The sequence below is a fragment of the Penicillium cinerascens genome (assembly GCF_028974065.1).
Source record: "Penicillium cinerascens strain IBT 15544 chromosome Unknown scaffold_4_segment0_segment1, whole genome shotgun sequence".
NCBI lineage: Eukaryota > Fungi > Ascomycota > Eurotiomycetes > Eurotiales > Aspergillaceae > Penicillium > Penicillium cinerascens.
Genome location: NW_026695298.1, coordinates 1,976,621 through 2,003,248, shown reverse-complemented (window position 1 = coordinate 2,003,248; position 26,628 = coordinate 1,976,621). Strand labels below are relative to the sequence as shown.

The 26,628-nt window shown below is 47.2% G+C and overlaps 9 protein-coding genes across 9 annotated transcripts; 5 read left to right on the top strand and 4 right to left on the bottom strand.

Moving 5' to 3' along the window:
• Positions 1 to 9: 9 nt before the first annotated feature.
• Positions 10 to 1,141, bottom strand: N7498_009849 (TauD/TfdA dioxygenase family protein; the record flags this gene model as incomplete). Its single annotated transcript, XM_058456905.1, has 3 exons — positions 10 to 615; positions 677 to 886; positions 956 to 1,141. 3 exons carry the CDS (start codon positions 1,139 to 1,141, stop codon positions 10 to 12), a joined length of 1,002 nt encoding a protein of 333 aa, XP_058303804.1.
• A 3,356-nt stretch (positions 1,142 to 4,497) lies between these two features.
• On the bottom strand, positions 4,498 to 4,917 carry N7498_009848 (uncharacterized protein; the record flags this gene model as incomplete). The annotated part of the gene is made up of 1 exon (XM_058456904.1): positions 4,498 to 4,917. The coding sequence occupies one exon, from the start codon at positions 4,915 to 4,917 to the stop codon at positions 4,498 to 4,500; it is 420 nt and encodes a 139-aa protein (XP_058303803.1).
• A 1,459-nt stretch (positions 4,918 to 6,376) lies between these two features.
• Positions 6,377 to 7,627, top strand: N7498_009847 (uncharacterized protein; the record flags this gene model as incomplete). The annotated part of the gene is made up of 1 exon (XM_058456903.1): positions 6,377 to 7,627. The coding sequence occupies one exon, from the start codon at positions 6,377 to 6,379 to the stop codon at positions 7,625 to 7,627; it is 1,251 nt and encodes a 416-aa protein (XP_058303802.1).
• Positions 7,628 to 8,648: 1,021 nt separating this feature from the next.
• N7498_009846 (cytochrome P450) lies at positions 8,649 to 10,290 on the top strand (the record flags this gene model as incomplete). The annotated part of the gene is made up of 4 exons (XM_058456902.1): positions 8,649 to 8,737; positions 8,795 to 9,046; positions 9,103 to 9,561; positions 9,636 to 10,290. 4 exons carry the CDS (start codon positions 8,649 to 8,651, stop codon positions 10,288 to 10,290), a joined length of 1,455 nt encoding a protein of 484 aa, XP_058303801.1.
• A 410-nt stretch (positions 10,291 to 10,700) lies between these two features.
• Positions 10,701 to 11,649, bottom strand: N7498_009845 (class I SAM-dependent methyltransferase; the record flags this gene model as incomplete). Its single annotated transcript, XM_058456901.1, has 3 exons — positions 10,701 to 11,315; positions 11,379 to 11,550; positions 11,609 to 11,649. The coding sequence occupies 3 exons, from the start codon at positions 11,647 to 11,649 to the stop codon at positions 10,701 to 10,703; spliced, it is 828 nt and encodes a 275-aa protein (XP_058303800.1).
• Positions 11,650 to 12,169: 520 nt separating this feature from the next.
• Positions 12,170 to 13,780, top strand: N7498_009844 (MDR family MFS transporter; the record flags this gene model as incomplete). The annotated part of the gene is made up of 1 exon (XM_058456900.1): positions 12,170 to 13,780. The coding sequence occupies one exon, from the start codon at positions 12,170 to 12,172 to the stop codon at positions 13,778 to 13,780; it is 1,611 nt and encodes a 536-aa protein (XP_058303799.1).
• Positions 13,781 to 14,828: 1,048 nt separating this feature from the next.
• Positions 14,829 to 15,908, top strand: N7498_009843 (NAD(P)/FAD-dependent oxidoreductase; the record flags this gene model as incomplete). Its single annotated transcript, XM_058456899.1, has 3 exons — positions 14,829 to 15,217; positions 15,291 to 15,597; positions 15,663 to 15,908. The coding sequence occupies 3 exons, from the start codon at positions 14,829 to 14,831 to the stop codon at positions 15,906 to 15,908; spliced, it is 942 nt and encodes a 313-aa protein (XP_058303798.1).
• Positions 15,909 to 16,322: 414 nt separating this feature from the next.
• N7498_009842 (pyridoxal phosphate-dependent aminotransferase) lies at positions 16,323 to 17,601 on the bottom strand (the record flags this gene model as incomplete). The annotated part of the gene is made up of 3 exons (XM_058456898.1): positions 16,323 to 16,766; positions 16,843 to 17,261; positions 17,319 to 17,601. 3 exons carry the CDS (start codon positions 17,599 to 17,601, stop codon positions 16,323 to 16,325), a joined length of 1,146 nt encoding a protein of 381 aa, XP_058303797.1.
• Positions 17,602 to 18,136: 535 nt separating this feature from the next.
• Positions 18,137 to 20,240, top strand: N7498_009841 (gamma-glutamylcyclotransferase family protein; the record flags this gene model as incomplete). Its single annotated transcript, XM_058456897.1, has 4 exons — positions 18,137 to 18,472; positions 19,279 to 19,466; positions 19,540 to 19,744; positions 20,136 to 20,240. The coding sequence occupies 4 exons, from the start codon at positions 18,137 to 18,139 to the stop codon at positions 20,238 to 20,240; spliced, it is 834 nt and encodes a 277-aa protein (XP_058303796.1).
• Between the last annotated feature and the right edge of the window lie 6,388 nt (positions 20,241 to 26,628).

The following is a 26,628-nucleotide window of genomic DNA, read 5'->3' as shown; positions in this document are numbered from 1 at the left end:
TTCTATCATTCAAGGCAAACCTTGCCTGACATCGGTATGCTCATTCAAGCCCCAAGCTGTCGAGCTCGAATCGTGAACGGTCGTCCGTCTCATGTCCCGCTTGTATTTCCGAAGGAAGGGACCTCCAACAGCTCGGTGCATAGTGCAGGTGTTATCCCAGATAATGAGATCTCCTGGGGCCTGCCACTCAATCTCGACAGTATTTTCATCGCGAGTGGAGTGCTGGAACAGCTGGTCGAATAGTGTCTGCGACTCCTCCGGAACGAGACCCTCAATGTGGTGCACATGGGCCGCAATGTACAAATTCATCCGACCGGAAGGCTCGTGGCGCTGCACTAGTTTGTGTCTACCCATGGGATAGTCAAGCGGGTTGACACCAGCGAAAGCCTCCGGAGCGGCCAACTTGCGAGAGTGATGCATGGAGTGGCAAGCTACGTAATCGTTGGCCAACAACTGCTCCCTGAGGTCTGAGGAGAGGTCATCGAAAGCCGTCCTAGTATCCGCGAAGGCAGTGTGGCCACCCAGGCCGCTTGGCGGCAGCTCGTGCGCCAAGAGCAGTGAGTACCCGGCGCGGCGAGGATTGAAGCTTGAATCCACGTGGAAGAGGTCATTTCCCTTTGTTCCCGCGATAATCAGCCTTAGAATGTACAAGGGTATGTGCTTGGCACCGAAATACCTTATTTGCTTGTCCGCGCGAGCTCTCGGGGTCGAGGATGGACCCGTCGGCCTCCACGTTGCTGACGTCAAAGAGCTCGGGATATTTCAGTCGGTGTTTGCGACCAGCGGTGATATACGGCATCACGTCGTCCAGCTCTCCAAATTTCTTGGACAATGCAATGTGGTCTTCATCTTTGAGGCCGGTGCTGCGGAAGATGACAACGCCGTACTATGTTATCACCGATCTGTTAGTGGTTGAATACCAGTAATACTGTAACAAAGAGGACCTGGAACATACCTTTGTTACAGCCTGATGGATCTCCTTGAACACTCCATCACTCAAAGGAGACGAGAAATCCACACCACTGATCTCAGCAGCGAAGGTTGCGTGCAGAGGTCTAACGGAGATGTGGGAGAAAAGTGCACCGTTATTGGTTGTGATTGCTGCCTTGGTGGAGGTGGTGGTGGTGATGGTGACCGTCATGTTGAAGCTGTTCTTTATTGGTTTGTAATCTTGAAGATGCCATCAAAACCTTTTCAATTTAATAAGCTCTTGGCTTCCTAATAGCTCTTTGAGTATTGCTAGGTGTAAACACAATCCATTATATATAGGCTTCACGGTTCTGAGGCATCCGCAATCCATAGACAGAAATGAACAAATCAAGTCCACGAATGATGGTAGGCTTTTACATCCGTCTATTGCCGACTCATGCCGTGCTAATATTTATTAGATTTCTCGCCATTTCCTGTCAACTAAAGCCATCTGCAACCGAGAATTCAACTGCACAAGTGGATTCACGAGCGACGGGAGAGGGATACGTCATGTATGAATGCGAATTCTCCATCGCACAGGTTGAGTGTCTTTTGAATCACTAATTATGGAACCTAGCTGTTTGAACCTTAAATACTGCTTAAATCCAATACCACATAATCACCACTTCCTTTGATAATCTTTCAACATCAAGGTGATAGACACTAGAATGACCCACCATCCTTCTATCTGCTATTTTCATACATGTGAAAGAAGAGACCAGGCTGAGTCACTTCTAGCTACTCCAGGGGATTGTCTCGACAATATCCGTGCATCTCACTTATCCCTGGAATTAAATGAGACAACAGAAGATGAACAGCATTGGAACGCACGGATGATCCGAGGTTTGTCTTCCAATCCAAACGAGAATCGAGAATTCATGGTTTCACGAAAATTGAACTCATTCATGGAAGCAACCTTTTTAAGCAAGATAAATTCATCCTATATCCGACTTCTAGAAGATAAATCTCTCTTTGAGCTTCTTCCTGGTGGTGGCCAGTGTACTTATTACCTCAGGGAATCTTTTTTCCGGAGATATATTGTCTGGCCCCTCACCGAACTGCTGCCAAGATGTACTATCGACGAACTTAGGACAAAATTCGACTGTCAGTATCACCGCCTCACTTCATTACATTGCTGTACAGCGCACCGTCACTGCCCTCTTGTGGTCAGTTTGTGGTATCTGTTGAATGATATGGAGAGATATGCTAGAAACTAGGGAGACTGTATCCTGACTGCGGATGCTGCTGTCATATTGTGTACCTGATTAATCACGAGATGGAAAGACGTGTAATTTGTATTTAAAAACAATGCTATGGCAGCTGAAAAGTGCCCATGGACTATATCTATGAAAAAGGGAAAGCCAAAATAGCGCATGCTGCGCCCCTCGAACCGGAATACTATATAATTTGGCCTTGTGAAAGTTAAATTCAATATTTATCTAGAGCCACCTGGAAATTACGAATTGACACCGCGTAGGGCATGAACGTGCAGTTTTCCACTTCTTTGCTCCAGAAAATGACCGCAATCCCCATCTAAAGCCGTCCTTACCCACATCATCACTTACGCCCAATCTATACCCAGAACCGGCCATGATTATCTTACAGTGCTTTAAAAGTCAGGAAATCGCGTCTCCACAAAAGTATGGACGTATCACATCAAGGATCGATACCTCCCGAGAATGGGTAAGGATGGCTGTAGAGACGGCTTTAGGGTTCGACGCTTCCCATGAAAATTGAGGTCATGATGACTTGCGCAAAATGCCTGAAATCCCCCGATCTCTCAATAGCACCCGGGGGAAATAAACACCTCAATTGTGCAGTGGATAAATCCTCCACTGGAGGTTGGAAGTTTGCATTTATTTGTTAAAGATTACAAATTCTTTTAATATTGAGGTTGAGAGCGAACCCCTTCTCTAGCTAGTCATTTGCTTGATCTTTTCGAACTGATAGGCTCTGCGACTAAACACGAAGGAAATATTTAATCGATAAAGCTTGACAACGTGCTTGAACACTACTTTTCGGGGTTTTTGTGCTAAAAGCGCTTGATTGACTGCTTACTCGGCTCTAGAGGGGTGTAGGTGTACAAAGTTGAATATTTAGCTTCGAAATACCCTAATTAGCATCTACTAGCACTAAACAAGCTGCCGCGAAGCTATTTTGGATCATGACTAATTTAAAAGTTTCGATACGCGCAAGCGGATATGCTGCGAGGAAGTCAAGCTTGTCGATATGGTTAGTAGCAAGACGTGTCTAATGCTCGACCAGCTCGCTATGCGCGCGTTTAAGCGATGCAAAACAACTAATATCAAGCGGTTGAAGTAGACGCGATGAATGAAGCGGCATATAATTAATATGATATTATTTTAAGGGTATATTTTGTCGAATAGTGGCGTTAAATAGCTACCGTGCCTATCGAGGATAAGAACTCGGTATATTATGGAGCACCTTGGCTTGGTGGTTAGGTGACTAGAGCCCCTTATCTTGCCTACAGACGTAGATTGGATAACTTTATTAGAATCTATCTATAACCTTAGTCTTACGTTCCGTTCCTTTCTTACTTTGTAATAATGGTGACGGTAAAACTGCCGCCTCAGGAAGTGATCGGCTCCCGGAGCACAGGGTGAGTTAGTCACATCGCCGCCTTGAGCTGCTCTCTGAGCGACCCTAATTTACTCCCTGAGCAGCCTGATCGCGCACCCTAATGCTCAGGCCGACCGGCCCATTCGATCTCATTCTACCTCTCCGTTCTTTCACATGCTCCGGCAATAACCGCACTGCTGCCTACTCGTGCTCCTGGGAGCGGAGCTAGGAAATGACGTGTTTTCGTGATGCTATAGTAACTTTCGGCTTGGTCTTCGAACTTTCAGCTGATCAGCCAGTCTTTCAACTTGTATGAGATGTTAGATATCCCATCATCCACTCTTTCCACGATATATCTAGATCTGTAGCATCCATCTCTAGAATCCACATCTATCCTTTTCTTCCTTCCTTCGTCATAACAGTTCTTCATAACTGTGCCAAGACCTTCCTTTTTAGGACGTATAACTTCATAATCTGAAGAGATTACCAATAGATTCTATATAAATTATACATGAATCATTTGGTTTATGTTTGTCTTATTTGAAGGACCGCAAGACCGGACCGGGCCGCAGTAGTGTGGTCCTATGAGTAAGTAAGGAAGGATCAAGCCCTGCATAGTGCGGTCCTTGCCGAGGTCTAGCCCCAGTACGCTTGGAAGGTCGTGGTACGTTCATTCCTATTTCACCCGTCGTATTCAGCTTGGCTTGGCTTCAGGGTTGTAGGATGTTGTCTGCAAGCTTCAGCCTATTCTCCTCTTGTTATCGCTTCATGAGCAGCAAATACACTGTCTCCTATTGAAACGACCTCTGGTGTATTGCCATACATGCCTCTTGAGGCCCGTCTCTTTCATTACCTTACCGCTCTCAATAGTTCCCGTGCTGGGTCATAAGGAAGTTAGGTTCCATAGGAGTCGTCATCCAATCAAGATGCAACCAGTTGACAGACATGTCATATCAGAAATTGCTCCGTGCCAAACACCTGTCGCTCATAGTTGCCGTCCTCCAACTCGAACTCCTCTTGTAGGTCTGCTTCCACCCTATCGTTTGCACCAATCTCCTGACCTCGCACAATCCAACACACCTTCCACCGATTGTTCTTTTCCAGTGAGACTTTGTCCAAGTCGTGACTCGAAAACCACTTGAAGCGTACTTTGCGATACTGCACTGCACAGACATGCTCGCCGACTGCCACAAGTCGTCTAAAAACACCTTGTTGCCTGGAATGATTGACTCCAAAACCCGGGTCCGCCAGATTTCCCAGTGGGGCCACAACACCGGCTGCGAGGAGCGCTTCTCCCACGGGAAGCTGAAGCCGGGCAGACGCGTCGGCTGCGTCCACCACACCCTCAATGATACTTGCATCCGTCATTGTGTGCTATCCTACTATGACGAAGATGTCATCTCTCATGTCAATAGCGTCTTTGATCCATTCATGGACTGCCTCTGACTTGAGCGTTGACCTGAACCACGACCCAGAATTGCTGAGTTGATAGGTCTTGACATGGCCCGTGCTGACCTGAGTACGCGCCTTGTTGGCTGTGTGTGTTCTCTCATGTGTACCCCGGACTCTCAACAGTCACCAGAAGAGGTGAAACGTGGGGGATTAATCTCCAGTTTCATCTTGAGTCAAAGTCGAACTTGGAACACAGATCCTCATAGTCGATTACCGCTCTAATTCGAGACTAAATATTAGCCGAGCTGGTTTACATAGATAGGAGAGACTATCGTACCCAATTCATTGATCGGGATGATGAGAATTTTTTCCGGTCTTGCTGACTGCAATTTTTCAGTGAATGGTGTGGCCCCTGCCATGGTTGGCATAATAGGTATGCTTCCTGTCGAGTCATCTGTGCCTGGATTCCCGCACTCCATTCAATTGCAGAGATTTTGCACGCCTATCGAAGTTGCGACGGTGCTAGATTTTTCTAGAGCATGATATTTTTGTTCCAAAGTCGTGCGGCTTGAGGGCCATTTAATATCGAGAGCTGCAATCGGGTGACTATGACCTCTTGAAGAGGCAGGTGGCATTAACGCGATCCTACGCCTATATGCTTTTAAAGTCCAAGACTTCCATATCTCAGGACAGCATCACATCATGTTCGGTGGTAAGAATCCTTTCGGGCGGCGCTGACCACGCATGATGTTCAGCTGGTGATTGCGCTATGTCATTGGGCGGCTCTACATGTTTTGTACACGAACCTTTCTTGCTGGGCATATTTACACAGCAATGTTAGCATTTCTCGGTCGGTGGACATTAGCCAAGATTCTCTCAATATCAGAGTTGAGATGGATATTGTATGAAAATGAAAACCACATGTAACATAGATGATGGTAGCATAATCAACATCGGGTGGAGTGATTATCTGCACTAAGCTACATCCGGCTTGTGGGGGATGTCCATTTAACAACCGCCCCCACACTTTCAGACCCCTGCATCTCACATGACGCGCAATACGCTTACATTCTTACAAGGTTGCCTTCCTCGTCACGATCCTCGCAATATTTGCCACGCAACTGACATGTTGTACCACGAGACAGCGCTTACGATCTAACCGATACATGCTTCGAGTCTCTCCCCGAGTTTATCGCACTGGAGATCCTGGAAGCTAGTGCGACCACTATGCTAGGTACTGGAAAGCCTTTGCGGCTACGGTCCGCGTGCACGGCGTGCTATGCTGCTAAGGTAAGTCAGTTAGCGAGTAGAGCGGTAGATATACATGCGCGAACGACCTGACCGTGATTCATGTCTCCAGGTCCGCTGCAGCGGCGAGAAGCATGGCTGTGATCGCTGTCGCCGAAACGGAATTACCTGCGAATACCAAGTGTCGATGGTAGGACGTGCGCCGAAGAAACGACGGACGAAAGCGGATGACGAGATCCTACCCTTGCCTCAGGAACCACGAGTCACACCTAGCGCGAATTTATATCAATCGGCTCAGGATAGCGGGTCTCTCTCCCAGCCAGAGGCCAGCATGTCCATGCTAGCGGGTCACTTACCCGCCTTGAATAATTCAATGGGAGGCTTCGCGATGGGGGATTATCCAGCCATATCTGCTGAAACAGAAATCAATAGTTACTTGCAGAATCTATTAAGCGAATACCCAGACCTGCCGCTGATTTCGCCTGGTGCGACCGATCCTTTTTGGCTGTCAACAGGAAACGTGGTGCTCGATCAATCTTCGCATATGCATAAGACCTCCAATTCTGATGGCGCATCTGGAACGACTGGCCCACGACAACCATCTGTACCTAGCTCACATACGTCAGCAACGTCAGTTATGTCAAATAAAAACACACCGAGTTCCGTGGGCCCCTTGCAGACGGCGGAATCCGTGCGGTCCCGATTAGTGGAACATACTGATACGAGGATCCCGTCGATTTATCGTGATCAGTCTATGGTGTCGCAGTACCCGCATGCCGCCGCTCTGATGAGGATAATCGAGTACTTGGAAGAGCAGCTCCAAATTCCCCGAGTCCCGATCGATCAAGCGATGCGGCTGAACCGGCAGGCAATGACAAAGGTACGGGAAGTGAGCAACACCGACGAGTTTCGACGATGCCAGAGTTGTCCGCTCTTGGCGGCCACCGTCATGGATCTGGTCGTGGGGCTATATGAACTCGTGATCCTCTCCATCCAGCGGCCTCGTGGTGAAGGCGACGCCATTCCCTCGCCGGATCAGAACAACCTGCCCTTAGGACAAAGCCCACTTCAACAGGGAATAGGAACTGTAGACATGACAAGTGACGGGTCGAGTCCCGGATCGGCCATCAGCGGCGCGTCAGAGCCCCCTCTTTTTCAATTTGGATGTCTAGAGTTCGATCCAGATGAGCAGGTGATGTTCCGGGCTGCAATGGTACGGCGTGATTTGCGACGGTGTGTCGAAACGATTCAGTTTTGCATTCAAGAAATCATCGAGCGACAGAAGCTGGCCACGAACTCGCGCGACAGTCCTATCAGTCGTGGGATATCTCAAGCGAGGGGGCCGTCGAGTAATGTGCACACACAGTGGTACCAAGAGATGGCATATCGGGCCAAGGAGCTTCTGTCTGCTCTTCCTGCTCAGTGTGGCCATCATTGAAGAATATATTGGATCTATTATTGTCGGACAAAGGTAGTGGGAAAAGGCAACAAAATTCATTCAGATAGGACAAGGATAATATTGTCACGAGGTTATATGACACCGGAAACCCCAATGGTTTCGGAATTCTGAAGCGGAGATTTACCGGCGTGTAATAGTGTGTAATAGTATAGCTATACCGCTATCATGCCAATCTTTGAGCTGGCAAAAAGGGTAAAATTACTACAATCACACAAAAAGAGAGCCAAATAAAGAAAAATAAATCAAAATTACCAAATCCAACGCTCACGTATATAAGGTGGTATCTCCTACCCAAATAAAATTTACTCGTGCGGGATGATATAACATCCTCCTAAATTAGTATTTTACATCTCAAGCCGCATGATGGTAGCTTCCCACCCCTAGGTAGAGTGAGGTCTTACAGCCATAGGAGCGAGGGAATGATATGATGACTAGAATCTCCTTCGGCTAATTCACGGTTGTTGAGTAAGCATGTCAGCAATGTCCCATAGTAAATGGCGGACCGATACTAGCGCTCCGAAGGACGGGGCTGCAATCGGACGCCGAACAGTCGACTAGCAAGGACGCAGCATGGGGCCGTATTTATGCATAAATAAATCATCTGACTAGGGTCCCTTCATTCAGCGGAAAGTGTACATTTATGTGAAAAGCATTTTTTTGGATTCTTGCACCACTTTGCATTCTGACGTTGTTTTTGTGATCCCAGCCGAGATGTGGTATGAGTACGTGGGCGAGATCATACCTATGAAGGTACTGCTTCTTGCCGGCCTTCTTGGAATTCTGGTACGCCAAATCACCACCTGCCTCGTGCCCCATGATCCTGCTTTCTCTCTGTTTTTTTCGCTTGTCATTTTTTGTTTGGTTATTCTCCTCTTTGGTCCTTCTGAAAGCTCAGCGTCCGAGTAATGCTAAACGCACTTGTCCAAAAACGATCTAGATTACTTTTCTTGCTCTCTCTGCACGCGATGAATCATTCAAACATATAAAGAACGGCCAGTCCATGATCGAAGCCGCTCCATTTGGGATGCCATTTGTCGGCCACGTATGGGCCTTTCTATGGAATCCTGATAGCTTCCTGCGGTACAGCCGGTATGTTTCGGAAGGGCAGAAAGTTGAAGGCAAGAATTAAGGTTAATTTTACTACAGCGAGAGAGCTATGCACGGCATCTTCAATCTCAAGATGTTCGGCGTTGACACCCGCATAATTCACAATCCATCACTAATGAAATCCTTCTTTGCGCTGCCGGGCTCCGTCATTGAGCACAAGACCATGGGATCGAACATCATAACCAAAATCTTCAACTTTCAATCGGCCGAAGTACCTCAGATGATAACCCATTTCGATGAGCTGATGAATACCTTTGTCACTCAGCTGATGAAAGGCCCAGGCTTCGAACGGTCGTGGAAGAGAGACTCTTGATCGACATTGAAGAAACAGTACCGTCAATTGTCAGGCCCCCTTCGGGTCCCGGGGACCTTAGGAGTTGGGAGCGATCCGCCAATGTCCAGGTTCAACCCGACGGGACTATCGAAGCCGATCTTTTCCCTCTCGTCCGGAACTGTGTGGGCTTGTTAAGTTCAACAGAGATGATGGGTCATGCTTTTGTCGATTCTCATCCTGATTTCCTGGAGGATGTTTGGCAGGTAGATGCAAATATAATGGGGTTTGTTTTTGGATACCCAGGCTGGCTGCCATCGATTGCGAAAGCGCGAAAATCGCGGGCCCGCATCGTGGAGAAGCTTATGGCGTGGCATGCGGACATGGAAGCCGTTGGGCCGGTGGCCAACTCGGATGCCGAGTCGGGGCCATTTTCGGACGTTAGCGACTTGATGAAACAACGACAGAAAATCTGGTCTGCCCGAGGATTCTCGATGCAAGCTCGTGTTGCCGTGGATCTGTCGATATTGTGGGCGTAAGTAATCTGCTTCGTGATCCCTCCTGTCTTGGGCGTTATTGTGTGGATTCTCATTAACGTGACGAGGGCAGACTTAATGCAAATTCCAACTCCACAGTGTACTGGATGTTGCGAAACATCTATGCTACCCCTGGCTTGTTAGAGAACACCCGTCGGGAGATTGCCCCTGCCTGTTTAATCAATGACAACAAGTTGCAGATCGACTGGAAGAGACTTCACAACAGTAGTCCTCTTTTCAAGTCTTGTTACTTCGAGTCTCTCCGCCTTGACTCGGCCCCTTGGTCATTCAAGCGCCTCCAAAAAGACTGTACTGTGCAGGAAATAGGGGAAGATGCGCGGTCACCCGAAGCAAAAAGCAAGCCAACAGTATTTCCCATGAGAAAGGGAGATGCCGTGCTTGTCCCTGCTGATCTGCATCATACCGATTCGCGATACTTTCGCAACCCATCTGAGTTCATACCAGAGCGTTTCTTCGTGGACAAAGGCGACGGTCTTGTTCAGTCGGACATCAAGACTATCAGGCCGTATGGTGGAGGAGCAACAATGTGCAAAGGGCGATTTTTAGCAGAGCGCGAAGTCTTGGCGTTTGTGGCTGCCATGCTTACTTGTTGGGATTTAGAACCTGTCAAGGGAAGCTCATGGGATATGGATGGGAGAACAAAGACAAGTGGTGTCTGCAGCCCGAAGGATAAGTTGAGAGTTGGTCTAAAAAGAAGAGTCACTTAGAGGGTTTTTCCTTCTTCTGCCCTAATCAAGACATAAATATCCAAGAACATCTATTTAATCAAGTTTTTGGATAAGTAAGTAGTACAACTTGATTATACTGATTACTTAAGTATACTCCCCTCAGATCATTTATCCTTCGTCTACCTTCCAAGGTTCTTCTCTTGAGGATTGGAAGACAGGCCATTTTTTAACTTAGTCGATGAATCCAAATTTGGCAAATCCAAATGAGACATTCGTGGCAAGTACATGGCGAATCTGTACAAGGCCACTTGTGATTCTGATCTACGGCAATCTTATGCAAATATTGATTTTCAAATGTTTTTTGTCTTTCGTTCTGTGTAGATAACAATGGAAGACTGCGTTCCCTAAAGATGTAGAGTGATAAGGCAGAACTTGGCATTCAAGACATGCTAAAGCTTAGTTGCACGGGCCCAAAACAACTGCATCTCCCAACTCCGCGCACCAGGAACGGGCGATAGTCTATTTGCCAACACAAACTTTGACTCTCCACATCCAGCTTGTTTGAAAAGAGAGAATATCTGGTCCTTTGAAAAGCTGTCATGGGAGATGGTATGCGCTGCAGGATGCTTTGGGTTGATTGTCTCATCAACGTGGTGTTGGTGGTGGTGATGATGATGATGATGATGGTGATTGTTCTCTGAAGAGGTTTGGCCTGTCGCCATGACAGGTTGCTTCACAGTACCGTTCAGCGAATCACGCGTCGCCCAGTCGATGATTAGAAGAACACCGCCCGGTCGCAACCGTTCGGCTAGACGCTTAGTAGCCAAGTCGATATCCTCAACATGGTGCAATGCCATACAGATAGCCACTAGATCAAACCCATTGAGCTCGTCCTCACTCAGTGGAGGCGTCGTGGGTTTGACCGTAGGGGCCAAGAGGTCACCCTGGATGGCTATCATGCGCGACTCGTCAAGGCCTAGATCTGCTGCAGTCGCGCGATACTTGTCTAGCATGCCATCCGACAAGTCCACGCCAATGCATTTGGAGAAATGAGGGTGCAGGGACTTTGGAACGACTTGAGTCAGTATTATATACAATCTTTCCGATAAGCTTGATCCAGAACTTACCCGCGAGACAATGCCATTTCCGCAAGCGTAATCCATCAACTTGGTCTGTCCAGAATTTTCGGCGTCAGAGGTTTGAATACCTATCCACTCCGCGTTACCCTTCAAGAATTCGGAAATCTGGGCCTGCAGATCGTGCACCCATTTGTCCTTGAAGACAAGCTTTGAGGCATCACTAGACACAGTCCACAGTCAGCATTCCTCTCCTCATCTGTAATCATAATCTGACTCACTTCCAATAGTCCTGGTTCTTATCTGCAAGCGTTTTGTCCATCGTCGATGTGGTAGGCAAGTAGAAGCTATCTGTGAGTGTGGTTCGATACCGAAGAAAGAAAGCGAATATAGCCACAAGTACAGCTGCGTGATATCCCCAGGAGTGCATTGGTGATAAGAAGCTGCAGCGGCTAGAACGAAGTATTTAGGTGATGTATTGACCCGGAACCAGCTTAGCTCTTGATTGATTACAAAACAGAACGGAGGCCAGAGGATGAACCACCATTCCGAAATGGTGCTCGGAGTGGGGCACAGGGCAAAGACCTTGTTGGCCAATATCAACGGACCGAAGCAACGGGCCGATAGAGTAGCGGGACGCAGATCATTGTTTATTATTCAGCCAAGTCAAAGGACCGTGCCACAATCCAGATTTGTCAGGGCTAGTTGCAGAGTCCCGAAGGGCCCATTGCGTGAGCCTAATATCCCTTAAGGTCAAGGAGATCTGTACTTATTCCCTTCAGTTGATACACACTTACAGCTTCAGAATTTGCAACAGAAACCAGAGACCGGTTTTTATCATCATGGCAGACAACGCCTCTTCGGACCTGCCTGGCCCCGGCCGGCTAGCACTTACAATGTTTGCTCTTTTCATGGGCATGTTCACTGCCAACCTCGACTCAACGATTCTCGCCACCGCTATTCCTTATATCACCAACGAATTTCATAGTATCGACGATATTGGTTGGTACGGTTCGGCCACATTCTTGACATTTGCTGGCTTCCAAACGACCTGGGGAAAATTTTTCAAATACTTCAATCTAAAATGGTCCTACCTTTTTGCCTTGTTCATTTTTGAGCTGGGTAGTCTTATTTGTGCTGTTGCTCCTAACAGTGTGGCTTTGATTGTCGGCCGCGCGATTGCTGGCATCGGAGGCGCAGGTCTCTGTACGGGTACCTTTGTCATCATTGGGTATACCGTCACCCCGGAGCGTCAGCCTACTTTTATGGGTGTCATGGGGGCTACCTACGCTTTGGCATCGTTTGTCGGGCCTCTGGTGGGAGGAGCGTTCACCGAGAAAGTCACTTGGCGCTGGTGTTTCTACCTTAACTTACCTATTGGTGGTCTGGCTGCGTTCATTATTGTCTTCTTTTTCAAGACTCCCAAGGGAGCAAAGCCGATTGAAGCCACATGGAGGGAAAAGATTCTCCAATTAGATCCAAGTGGCTGTGTTCTCATTATCGGTGCCGTTGTCTGCTACCTCCTGGCTTTACAGTGGGGTGGTATGCAGAAGAACTGGTCCAACAGCAGCGTGATTGGCACTTTGATTGGATTTATCCTGCTCTTCATCGCATTTGGCTTCAATGAATGGTGGCTTGGAGAGCGTGCCTCCATCGTGCCTCGCCTGTTGCGAAATCGCCGAATCTTTGCCAACTGCGCTGTCGTCTTCTTCAACTCTGGCGGATTCTTCATTCTGATCTATTATCTCCCTATCTACTTCCAATCCATCCGAAATGCGTCTCCCATTGGCTCCGGTGTGCGGAATCTACCCTTCCTCATCGGCGGAATCTTCTCTATGATTTCTGGTGTCATCGTCAGTGCTACCCAGAGATTTGTTCCGTTTATGGCAGTCAGCGCAGCTCTCAGCGCGGTCGGAGGAGGACTTATCTATACAATCACCCAGGATACCTCGACTGGGAAGTGGGTCGGTTACCAGATTCTGGCTGGTGCGTCGACCGGATTTATTTCGCAAATTCCCATCATGGCGAACACGGCGTGTGTGGATATGGCCGACATGAGCACCGTCTCCGCGATGACACTCTTCTTCCAGCTCCTCGGCGGTTCATTCTCTGTTTCTGCGGCGCAATCTGTCTTCGGCAACACGCTTTTGCGTAGAATCCAGGTTACTGCGCCTGAAATATCCCCATCCCTTGTTCTGTCAACTGGTGCGTCCTCGCTGAGGGACAGCTTCCCGGCATCAGCAATGCCAGGGATTATGGCCGCATATATGGATGGAATCAAGGGTGCCTTTGCAGTCGCAACAGCCATGCTAGCTATTAGCTTTCCATTTGCTCTTCTGCCCAAATGGGAGAAATTGAGACCGGAGACGCAGGCATTGAGTAGTCCGAATGTAGCTGATGAAAAAGCTCAAAGCCATTTGGACTCAGAAAATGACAGCAAGTCCATTGTTTAATGTTAACAACTTATCTGTTACTATTTGGACTTGATCACTTGTGATTGCGAGGATGGCTGTGAGCATCTAGCAACCATCCAAGATTGACTTGAAAGACTTTTTCTGGATTAATGGATATCGAATACCAAGGCTTGTACGAGGACACTTCTCTATGGTCGAGTTGGAAGATACATGTTTTTAATTTTTGTATTTGAAATTTTAGTTAGATCATCAATGCTGCCTATACCAAATTGAGATGCGATTGACCCTAGTTTAGTTATGTCTGATTCCACCTGGGCAATCGATGTACGTGTCAAATAATAGTTCAAAATATGCGTTTGGAAGAAGGTTTTCTATTCGAGTTGTTCAATATGCCAATTGACTGAATTAGAAAAAGGCCACAGTCGTTGAAAAATAAGACAAGCTCGAAAATAATATCTCCATATTCCAACATTCAAGTCTCAGTCTTCTCATCCGGCAGGTTAGGAACGCAAATCAGCTTCATCTGCGGATGGGTAATCCACGTCTCCTCATCACGCCCCCAACTCTTACCCACCAATTCTTTAGGTAGATGCAACTCCCACTTGTCAATCAACTCTAAAATCAAAGCACGAATGATAATATCTGCCACATAACGTCCCATGCATTGCCGTGGTCCAAACCCAAATCTCCAAAAGTTGTAGCGGGCGTCAGTGCTGTTTACTGTCTGGAATCGATTAGGTCGATATTCCGTTGCATCAGGGCCCCAGAAACCATTTCTGATGTTGAGCGAGTATGAATCAACCACGAAATTGGTGCCAGCTGGAATGACGTACCCATCGATTATTCGGTCGGTGGGAGCTGATTGCGGTACCGAAAAGGCAGCCAGAGGTTTCAGACGGGAGGACTCGGAAATGCAAGTGTGGAATGTCTCCGAACGGACCGAAGCTGAGATCGAACCAATGATTAGTCTCCGAGGTACCCACTCTTGGGTTCTTTATTTGGTCTTTTGAATATACAAAAGAGTAGTTGCCAGGACATTTCCCCAGGGTATTCAATTCCAATCTTCTATCTAATTTTCATATTCACCATGGCAATCTTCGATGTCCTCATCATCGGCGGAGGCCCCGCCGGGTTGTCGGTCGCCACCGGCCTAGCGCGCCAGCTACACCGAGCTGTTGTATTCGACTCCGGGATTTATCGTAATGCCCTCGCAAGCCACATGCACAATGTCGCCTCTTGGGATCATAAATCGCCTGAGGAATTTCGCCAGGCTGCTAGGGAGCGCATTCAGCGTTACGACACGATCCAATTTGAGAATGCCGAGATCAAGAAGGTCGAACGCAATGCAGAGGGAAGCTTTACTGCTATTGACTCAAAAGAGCGGGTGTGGAAAGGAAAGAAGCTCGTGCTTGCCAATGGAGTCCGTGATATTTTTCCAGATATCGCGGGGTATGGAGAGTGCTGGGCACTAGGAATGTAAGCATCATCAAATCCCTTACCTTATCTTATTTTCGGACCGCCATTGCTGATATCACGCGGTACACTATAGTTTCCATTGTCTATTCTGTCACGGCTTTGAAGAAAGAGGCTGCGAAACCGCCGCAGTACTCGCGATTGGGGATATGGCCAACGTCATGCCGGCGATGCACGTCGCACGTATGGCCAGGCGATTCGCCACGACCGTGACCATCTATACACATGGGGCACAAGAACTCACACAGGCACTCGAGAAAGCCAGCGATGGTACGGGTATTAGAGTTGATAGCAGGCCTATCGCGCGCTTGGTTAAAGGACAGGGTAAATCAGATGTGGAGGTTGCATTTGAAGATGGCACGCAGAGAATGGAGGGGTTCCTGGTAATTATCCACCACACCAGACCACTAAAATGTCAACAAGTGAAGGGGAAACTGATCGACTATAGGTTCACAAGCCAAAGACGGAAATCAATGGTCCATTCGCGGAGCAACTAGGATTGCACCTCTCATCCGACGGCGACATCAAGACGACGGAGCCTTTCTATAGCACCTCTATTCCCGGGGTCTTTGCGGCAGGTGACTGTGCTGGGCCCATGAAGGCGGTAGTAACGGCCATGTCATCGGGGACATTGGTGGCTGGCGGACTGGCCGGGCAGTTGCAAGCGGAGCTATACTCAGGGGAACAGAAATAAACATAGGTCATTATTCTTCCATGGATTCGCAGACTAAGATAGGGAAAGGATCTGAAAATTACGTTGTGGGCTTGTTGATTCTGATTTTAAACAGTAATTCTCAATTATAAATGTGATTGTATAATTGTTGGCTCGTTCACCTGGGCACTTGCATCTAATTCCCCTGACGGGTTCCTTGCCGGAATGTAAATGGATAATTCTCCGAGTTTTTCAATCTGCAAGGGCACCGAATCTTCTAGATTGAATTTGAAATCAAATTTATTCATCGCAGAAATTTCTCGAAATGATTCGTTAAAGCTCTCTGGGCTCCATTCTATTATTAGGATCATACAAATTTCCACCATGTCGAAGTTTTTATATTGCAGTAGATGTCTGTTCGGTTGATAACTTCAATCATGCCATATATAATTCTAGCTAGAAGTTTATTAATTCCCTTTCCAGCCTTTGCAACCCCTGCTCAAGTATGTCATTCTTTAAAGCAAAGGTCAATCGGAACCACCCCTTGTCGCCCTCCCCGGTATGATAGACCTTTCCAGGTCCAACTAGCACTCCAACATCTCTCATACGACGAACCATGTCAGCTTCCTCCTCCCATGTCTTTGCGTCAGGTACCAGTCGCGCAAATACAAAGAGCCCGGCCGATGCAGGAATGTATTGAATACCGCGGGTCTTTAGAAACGCCGTTAGAACCTTGTATTGTTTCCCAAGGCGCTGGGAACTGAGGGCGAGTAAGTGTGGCAACTGAGGGGATGCGAGGATTGCTTTAGCGATAAGCGAGCTGACTGATGAGAAATTTAGGCTAGCCGAGATACCGAGATGAAGAATGAGAGGTTGATTCTCCTGGGACACGATGCAGCCCTTATTCCAAAGTCAGTGGTATTCCTTAGTCCTATCTGTTCTGACAGGGCATATGCGTAGATTTTCCAATACTAACCATTCGTAGTCCGTTGCAGCCGAAGTCTTTACTAATGCTCCATACCGTATGTACCCGTGATGGATCTCCGCCTATAGCGGTCACGTCGAGTGACATTATTGGAGTGAAGGGAACTGGAGTCCGGGAGAAGTCATTACTGGAAAAGGTGGAGAGCGCGTAGACCTCGTCGGAAATGAAATGCAGATTGTGACGGGCACAAAACACAAGACAGCCTTCGAGGACCTCCTTGGGATAACATCTTCCTAAAGGATTGTGAGGGTTGGTGAGGACAATCGCTCGAATTGGGCGAGAAGCACTTTCGTACGCATTTTCGAGTGCGGAAATCAACTCTAACGTAAACTGATCCTCCATCTGAGGAAGAGAGACGGTAATTGGAGTGACCTGAGCTCGGATATTAAAGTGAAAGTCGAATCCATCTGCTAGAATCCGCATCAAAGCCTCCTTTCCTTCTTTTTATTCTGTCATGAAACACTCACTCCAATATGGACCAGGCACTAAAACTGCATCTCCCGGCTCACAGATGCTATACATTAGATCATTGAGACATGCCGAAGCCCCGGCTGCAACTGAGATATGCGATGACTCTACCCTCTGGGCGGGCTGAAAATAAGTATTGAAAAAGCTGGCCAAAACCTTCAAAAGCTTGGGATCACCAAGAGGGCTTTTGGGGTATGATAGATTGTCCACCGCAAAGCCATGGTCAACAGCACTCTTGCAGGCTAATATCATTTCATCATCAAGCACGCCATTCTCGCCCATCGACATATCAATTGGCCTAGCGCCCGATTCATTGCGAGGGATGTCGAATTTTCAAAAGTCGAATGCGGGAAGGAGTTGGGCGACTGTCGCGCCAGCATGGGTGGAGAGCCCGGAAGATGGGTCCATGATTGACGAACGCAAATGAAAGGTAGGTAAAATGGTAAATGAGTTTTTTACACCAGTAAAAAAGGGTTGAGCACTTTTGACTGATTTGCAGAGTGGCTGACATACTAAGATACGGACCGATAGCATCGAGTCCGAGCCACATCTTGGATAAGACAATCCAAAGCTAGGAATATTTCGGTTACCAGCGGCCCAATGAAATTGAACATCTGTCTTCGCTGTTGAATCGGACCGTTATTGCGCGCCGGACACAGTCCGCAGGGGCCAATCGCATGCATTTCAACCATAGTGGACTTCACAACTACGGATTAAAAGAATTCATCTCGATTAATGAAGGCCATGCTTTCAGGGCATTTTATCGCATGGTAGAGGTTGCCAAAGGTCCATTATCTCATATTGAATAGCTCTCAAAATGGCTGCCAGCGTCTGGTACTTCGGCTATGGATCAAACATGAAATCGTCTGTCATGATCAACCGTGGTATCATCCCTCTTTCTATCAAGATCGGCGTGGTACCAACGCACATCCTCACCTTTGACATTTTCGACATTCCTTATACGGAGCCTTCGTTTGCCAGTATTGCCCTGCTGCCTTCGTCATCAGAAAAATCGTCCATACCGCCAGTCCACGGAGTCTTGTATCAGCTCCGGCGAGAGGACTATCTCCAACTAGTCCGGTCGGAAGGTTCTGGAGTTGGTTACGATGAAATCAGCGTCGAAGCATACATCTTGGAGGTACAGTCTGATGGAGTGAGTCGTACAACCCAAAAACCCGTTATGGCACAGACTTTGAAGGCAAAATATCCATGGAGGCCAAATAGAGGACCAAGTGAACGGTATATGGTATGTGATGTCTATATGAGCCAGTGCAAGTTTGGAAGTGGATCGGCTCCATTTCATTGCTGACTGCTATTGCTAGGGACTTCTTCTTGACGGATGCAGAGAAAATAGCCTTCCGATCAGCTATCGGAAGTATCTCGAGTCTCTTCCCTTTTACCCAACCCAGTCCGATAATACATCAAGGTTCCAGGCCGTGGGGGCCTTGCTTTTCCTGGCCGTTTGGAGACGGGTTATTCGAGTACTCGCAAAAACAACCAAAATTATCGTAAATGATCGTGGGCATTCTCCTTTGTGGCTGGGGAAGTTAATCGTGATAGTCTATTATCTTATGTGGCTTTGGCATGACCAGGTTCATGCGAGGATTTGGAACGCGGGGCATGGCGAGGTGATCATTTATGAAGGACGAACGGCTTGGTAATATATCATCAGCATGCCCTATAGGATGGAGATGATAGTATAGTCAAATTGATATTAGAACTGATCTAACCTACAAATCCGAATCGCTCCGTAAATTTCCAGCAAACTTGCTCGGACCGAGTTACGGCCCCCGAAAATTTGACCTGCGACTTCATATGAACCTAAAAATGTCACCCCAAAGATAATCTAATCACTTATTCTAGCAGTACAAAGCAGGTTGGAATATGGTGGACTACCTTCAGAGAGCCACAGCTTAATGGCCAAAACCCCCCTTATCGGTCTGTCGCTTCCGAAAACAGACAGCCTTCAGCACTAAGAATCAACCAGACGGCCACAATGATTTCCCCTTTATTATAAGAGGACTCTATCAGAACAACTTCGAAAAAGAGGGTTTTGATCTCGATACTTTGCCTATCGGACAGACAGACTTCATCCGGCTAAGAGAGGGTCATGTCGGTGGTCAATTCTGGAGTGCGTTTATTCCTTGGTAGGAGTTTCCGTTCCGTAAGACCCTCTATATTGTTGATTCCATTAACACTACTGGGGATTCCTGTTCATAGTGCGAAGCCCGGAGATGATGCTACACGCTCCGACCTCGTGGTCATCGAAACACTTCAGCAAATCGACCTCATCCATTCCATGATCGAGAAGTATCCGCATATCCTCAGCCTAGCCCGCACAGCTGACGAGGTATGGGAAGTCTTCCGATCCGGACGAATTGCCAGTTTGATCGGAATTGAGGGATTGCATCAGATCGCCGACAGTGTAAGCGTCCTGAGAACGTATCATCGACTAGGAGTACGATATATCACGTTGACTCATAACTGCGACAATCGATATGCCACCTCGGTCAGTTGCAATTTCGGGACCCCTCACCGGATTCTTTCCTGGCCTTTGATTTTTCTTAAGGGTATTCCTCATGATACAAAAGAGGTACGCATCTTCAGATTCCCCTCGTGCTTCAAATATCATATTTAAATTGCACTCTACAATAGGTAAAGCATAAAGCACTTTCTACTAATGAAAGTACTCGCGGCATGATGCCCATTGGAAACAAGATATCTTGAGTTTTGTCATGAAATGCCAGGACAGCTGAATTTAATATTTTATAATGTCTGATAGGGCTACTATCTGAATACACCATTATCTACAATAGGAAGGGCAGCGTATTGCGACTCAGACGGTAGCTGAAGGGCTTCTGGATCAACTGATCTTCTTCTGTGCTTTGTTTTCAATTCCGGCGCATCGAGTTATGATTTAGTCACCTATGAATGTGCGAAAAAATCAGATTCTTGTACGTCACAATTAATAGAACTATCAAACTGATACCCTCCCTCTTTGTTGCCTTCGTTTTGGCCCTGTGCTGGCAAGCGAAAGCCGTGGACGAAGAGAATCCAGTCTTTCCTTGCTCGCCCTGGTAGAAGAGCTTGGGGATAAGATGGAGGGCTGAATTAGCTCTGTCAACCTTTCCATTTCTTCAACTTTGAGCAGCCACTGCTCTTGACCTCCTACTACCCTTTTCGTATACGGTTGTGTCCGCATCCAGGCCATCCACTTGCGCACAACTTGTACTGCAGAATCTGGCGAGATCTCAAACCATTCCTTATGAGTTTTGGAGCAGCCGGGGCACTTGACTTCTATTCGTCTGTAATCCATCAATTCCATGTGCACCAGGGCTTCAACGCGACATATATGCGGCACCTTTGCCAAATCCAGGAGGCTATCGTGTCCATCATTCCCAGGGTCTGGGAAATGGATTGAAATGTCCTTTTTACATTGCTTGAACCACTCTTTGAGGCGGCGACGCACGTCTCCTGATCTTCCGATCTTGAGGTGTCCAAAGTTTGGTTGTTGCCAAAATATGTATATCGACCCTTCATGTTTGAGATCACTTGGCTGGAGAGGTTTGAGAAGAAGTCTCACAAGCTCCTCAGATAAATTTTGCGTCGAATTCTTTGCAAAATAGGGCTTAAATTCCTGAATTGGATTGATTATAGACATCAGGTTTGGACTCCTCATCTGGGGATTTGCTGGGGCAGATGAGCCTTGACTATCTTTTGATAGTGCCTCTTCCCTCAGAAGGTAAACCCAGCTGGCAAGAGCCGATAACCGGGGTGACCTTGACGAGAGAGCAGTCTGGAAATCATGAAAACATGAGATTTTCTGAAGATCTGCTTTCCATCCTTCAATTCTCTTTGAGGCTGTTCTCCGATGAACTGAACAAAAGATCAATTCAATCAGTCGTTGAATGGCTGTTAAGAGAGCACTGGTCCCTCCGTTGATCAAGTCGAGCACCAGTGACGAAATTGGTTTTGCATGATGCTTTATTAAACATCTCCGAGCTTCTTTTGTCCACGCAGGGCATTGGGAATCATTTTCCATTATATGCTGGAGGACTTCAAGCGGAATAATCTGGAAAAGTGACTCTTGGGCCATATTGAATTCTTTTGTAGGCGCAGAGGGGGCCAAGTTTTTGGGGAATAAACTTGGGGTAATTTCATTGCGCTTACTCTGTGGCTCGGGATAGAGAGTAATTTCTTCATCAACGGCTACCACTGTCAATGTTGTTGCCTGCGAGGTGGCATCAAGGACTAGTACTTGTGTGTTCGACGTTTGCATCGACGAGAACTCCTGCCCAGTAGCCCTATGGGTCAAGACCCTTGGTACCAGCATCACCGTCTCTGGACGTGAGAATTCCGTATTGATCACTGTGATATTCTTTGGTTCCCAGGATAGTTCGGCTTGCGCTTGACGAGATCGCTTTGTTCTGTTGGATTCGAAAAATGCCGGGAACAAAACGGCATCTTCTGGTAATGGCGCTTCTAAAACTTCCCCTATGACTTGCAGATCGGATATGTTTGTGGAGAACAATGAAAGGTTCTTTTTGCGTTTGTTCGGTGATGAAGCATCCTTGCCTTGAGTATTGCTCAAGGGGGCTCGGACCCTTTTGCTTTCATTGGCTTTCTGTCGTTTGAGGTCTGGGGTTAGACGAGAGCCCGTTTTTTCGTGTGAAAAGTGGCTTCCTTTCGAGTTCGTCTTGCTAGTTTTTGTATTTTCACCTAGACACGGTTGTTTGATAGCAATTTCTGCATTGCCTTGGGCACTTATTGGGATCTGACGTGAAATGGCCAAGTCAATATCATGCTCATGTCTTCGACATTGCAGGAACTTCATCATGATTGAAGGACACATTGTTGCATGACTCCGCATGCTTGTCTGGGTCTTTTTGGCACACAGTATATGCTCCTGGTATCAGGGCTTGGCGATATGTTGAGAGTCGGGAACAAGCAGTTCGTCCAAGAAAAGGGTTTTATGAATGCGACCTCGCCTCCGAGGCAGATTACAGGCAACAGTCCATAGCCCACATTCCAGAGTACAGGCAAATGTTCTCAGCCCACATTCTTGGCAATAACTGATAGGATGGACGCCGCTCAGCCGCCCTACCAGTGACGCCACAATGGGCTAGCATTGCAACGTCCTAGACTGGGGTTTAGCTATACACGTGACCGTTCATCTCGTCCAACTTACTGTCTGTATACTCGCCATTTCGTATACATTGAGGCCTGAACTGGAGTATTTACTAGGTATCTTGGTTCAGCACTTGAAAGGCAATCACGAAGCTTCTCTGATGTAATGAATTTTTTCTGGTTGAGATGTGCATGCCCTCGTCGATTCGAATTCGGCTAGTGACTTAATTGCTCGATGGGAGTTTTCGCCCCAAAGTCCCTAAACGGCCCCTACCAGCCTCCGGCCGAGACTCCATAGTTTGTCCGAGGTGGAAAATAGATCATCGCCGAGGCATAAATGGGCCAATCGAACAGCTTTAGCGGGGCTGTGCGGTGATGCCAAGACACCCGTGTTTGAGCGTAACCTATCATCATCGCCAGCTCAGCGGCCTGGGCGGTAATCGCACCGACCCGAAAGGTTCTCACAGTGTTACGCCTAGGGATACCCCACCTGACGACATAAGCCCCATGACCGTTGGATGGGCAGCAATTAGCTTCTACCAGCAGGGTTCCCAAGGATGATATAAGTATCTTAATCATAATATATCATTAATTGGTTATCCGTAAAAGCTCAGCTTCCTTGGATGTACTAAGAAATGGTCCATATCCATGGACTACCGAACCCAATAGATAGAAGTGGCATTTCTAGCGTCTCCATAGACATTCCAAATCATTGAATCTCTGTTTCATATTACCGCCAGGGTGGGGTTTTACGGCGCGCGCAGGTGTTCTTCCAGGTCAGGGGAGTCTTGGTAACTTGGCGCTCGTTTATTGGCTCATCATCAGGTGGCATTGCTGGCCACGTAACACCCCTGTTGGCACTAACTCCTGTAGTCACTAGAAGCCACGGCCCCTTTGTGAAATGAATTCTCGGCACTCATCCTCGTGAGTCTGAACCCCAAATCATCTTTCAGAGGGGCTCAACGAGAACGATCGAGATGAGGAGCAAATTGGTCGAATCGTATGTAGCTACTCTCGGACAATTTTGTTCTGATATGCTGATAAAAGCTGATAGAGACCTGAATGGCGGTGTTATAAAAATCGACGTGGGAGTCTCGAAAGTCCCCTTCGACGTCCATCTGGAGCTGTTGTGTGCCTGTTCGCCCTATTTTGAAAGCCTATTTCAGCAACGATTTAAACAAGCTCTTTCGGACGAGGTCCTCTGCTTCCCAGACGATGATCCGCCGGTTTTTGCCCAATTGATTCTTTGGATATATCGTGGTAATGATTCTCTGGAGGCGCTCCAGGGTAAGAAAATGGACTTCCTGGTTCGGCTTTGGATTCTCGCCAGCAAATTTGAAATGGCAGATTTTCAGAACTCTGTGATAATGGTCTGCACCGCAAAGACCGACGACTCGCCGATGGGCCTTATGAGTCTCGAAACTGTCAGATATATCTATTCTCATACCTTGCCTCAGTCCCCACTGCGTTGCCTCGCAGTGGATATATGGGTGCGAAGGTCAACCAGCGAAAGGTTTGATAGATGGCAAGAGGAGCTCCCACGGCCGTTCCTTGAGGCCCTCTGTCATGGATTTATCAAGGAAAGAGAGAATTTAAAATTTCCGATGACCCTTTCGGTTCTTCCCGAGGCCCGTTACTTTACGCACCTTTCGCCAATGACAGATAGGAATGGAGAGGTTCTGCCGCCAAGAGGGTCTATGGAATTTTCATGTGCTGCGTCGGATGTACAGATGAAATCAAGGAAAATCAAGATTCCTTGTTCTCGTACTCAGACTAAATCAGTGAGCTCGGCTTCAATACCAGTCGGCAATGAAGCGGGCATTGAGGGAAAATCGCATACGGCTGAGGTTTCTGAAAAAGCGAATATCATTGCAAAAACAGATTTGAAATCGCAAAGTATCCGGAGGTGACTCACATATCACCAATCCCAATCTATACTGGGATCATGTGTGGCCGACGGTGTCAGACATGAGCGAAAGGGTATATTCCGTGCTCTTAGTAGTTCGTGGTAAGCGCTGGATCTCGGCCGACCGAGTCTGACCATGAGACATGGTCGCTTACTTCATCTTCATCATCGATAGCACTCGGTTCAGTGGGCTTGTAGTATTGCTGAACCTTCAGAAAGCACCCTCATTCTGGGGCTTGCATTTGGTTTGCTGGGGGTAGTAGTGCCAGCCCTTTGGGGTCAGCGATCGACACATGTTTGTTTACCAGTTGTTCGGGAACGAAGAGCAAATTGGAGAAACGATGAGCAGAGCTCCCTGGTAAATAATTCATTGCAGATAGACGCCGCTTGATGAACACGAGCATCACACGTCTAGTTAGTGCGCATTGTAGAACAGTGTCAACATAAGCGTGAAGAACCAGCGCATTCCGGGTTATATCTCAAGACCCACTGAACGACTTCCAAAGACTTTATTACACTTTGCGCATGGCTGACTTTAACTCAATGACATATCTATCCTCGAACCCTATTTACTTACCTATGCATCGCTATACCTATGGTTTAATGAAGATGCGCTTGTCTAAAATGTGCCATCCCTAACGTTTTTTCCACCAATCCCACCACCATTGTTCGTGTCTCTATTTCTCCCCTACAATGTAAAATCATTCACCAGGCCACTAGTTTGCTCTAGAAACAAAAGAGGCTTTATTCAACGAGATAGAAGAACCAAAGTTGCAATCAAAGTTTTTCGGAACAACGATATCACTTCTATTACTGTACGACATAGCGCGATCCACCCTACGCGACCGTGTGAAAATAATATGCCACATCGCGAGAGTGGAGTCACTAATAGGCTTCTATGCCGCGACAACTCTCATAACTGTTCGCATTTTCTCTATCTAAAAGTAGTTACGTCTATCACTATTTAGCAGGATAGTACCATTACGGTAGACAACACCGCGAATGTTTAGCCAGTTGATTTCACGACATTGGCGCTCACTGAGGTATTCAGAAGGCCCAAACTCCATCCAGACATTAAGACCGAGACTGTTAACAAATTTCACAACCTCATTCAAGACAACCGGCTAGAGATTCCTATAGCAGTCCGCCAAAATGACACCAGTGAACAGATAGCGAGCATCCTAGGGGTACTTTAAATAGTCCTCAATGGTCGTAGTGAGCACATTGATCGCACGAATCACTTCGTCACGATGCGAGCCACTGTCGGTTGCAACCAGCTTACGAGTATTAAGTCTTCCGAGAGTGTGAGGGGCGGCGCCTTCACCAGCGAGAGCATTGAGAATGCCCTATTGCAGAGGATCGAGAACGAGAACATCCCATCTTTTTAGGAGGCGGATTTGGTCGGAGGTTGGAGAATCGGAGAAGCTCTCGAGGTAAACACTAAAGCTTTGAAGAGACTTCTCGTCCGATCGCGATGTGTACAACTTGGGCGTTTCCTTTTTCAGTTTTTCAAGGTGTCATGCGACGGCAGCAGGTATTTTTAAAAGTCTATGATGATTCTGAATCGTAGAGTTCCTTGGTCAATTTAACACTCATATTTTGTGACGATCAGGTACTTACTTGCCACTGCCGATATAGCGTCCGGCTGATAAGGAAAAGAACATAACCCGAGGCAACAACGATTGTGACTAGGAGACAGGCCGCGAGTGTCTATTTCAAGTTAAATAAATATACAAGTCAAAGCTGTAGATCAATAATAGCATGCGTCCAATTTCAAGTAATGAAGGTAAGTAATAGGTCATAATATTGCAAAAAAGGTATGGTTGACCACTTCTAGCGTCTGCACCTTAAATACAAATCGTATAATCGGGCTAGCTGCTCAGTGATCTAACCCTATTAGCGCTTTACCTAACACATCAAAGAAGAAGTCTCTATAGACTCAAGTCCGTATAAAGCCTAGCGAACTAGAAACGGTAAAGTTGTAAGTCGCCATCTTAGGATCCGTAGTTGGTGTCCGGAAGGCCGTGTACAAAAACTTACCATATATACTTATTCTCCTCCATAACAATAAGTCGGTATCTGTTACCTTCGCGTATTGAACCCACTTATGATCAGCTAGCAACGCATAACACGAACTTTGTTTTCACAGGCGTGAAAGCGCTACGTTGCCCGAGGTTTTGTTTCTTGAGATTTCGCCTAGCCGACCAGCCCGTTGGATCTAGGGCATCTGCAGGCTCGGAGTGGCGCGCGTTTTGTGGATCCTAACCATTTCAAAC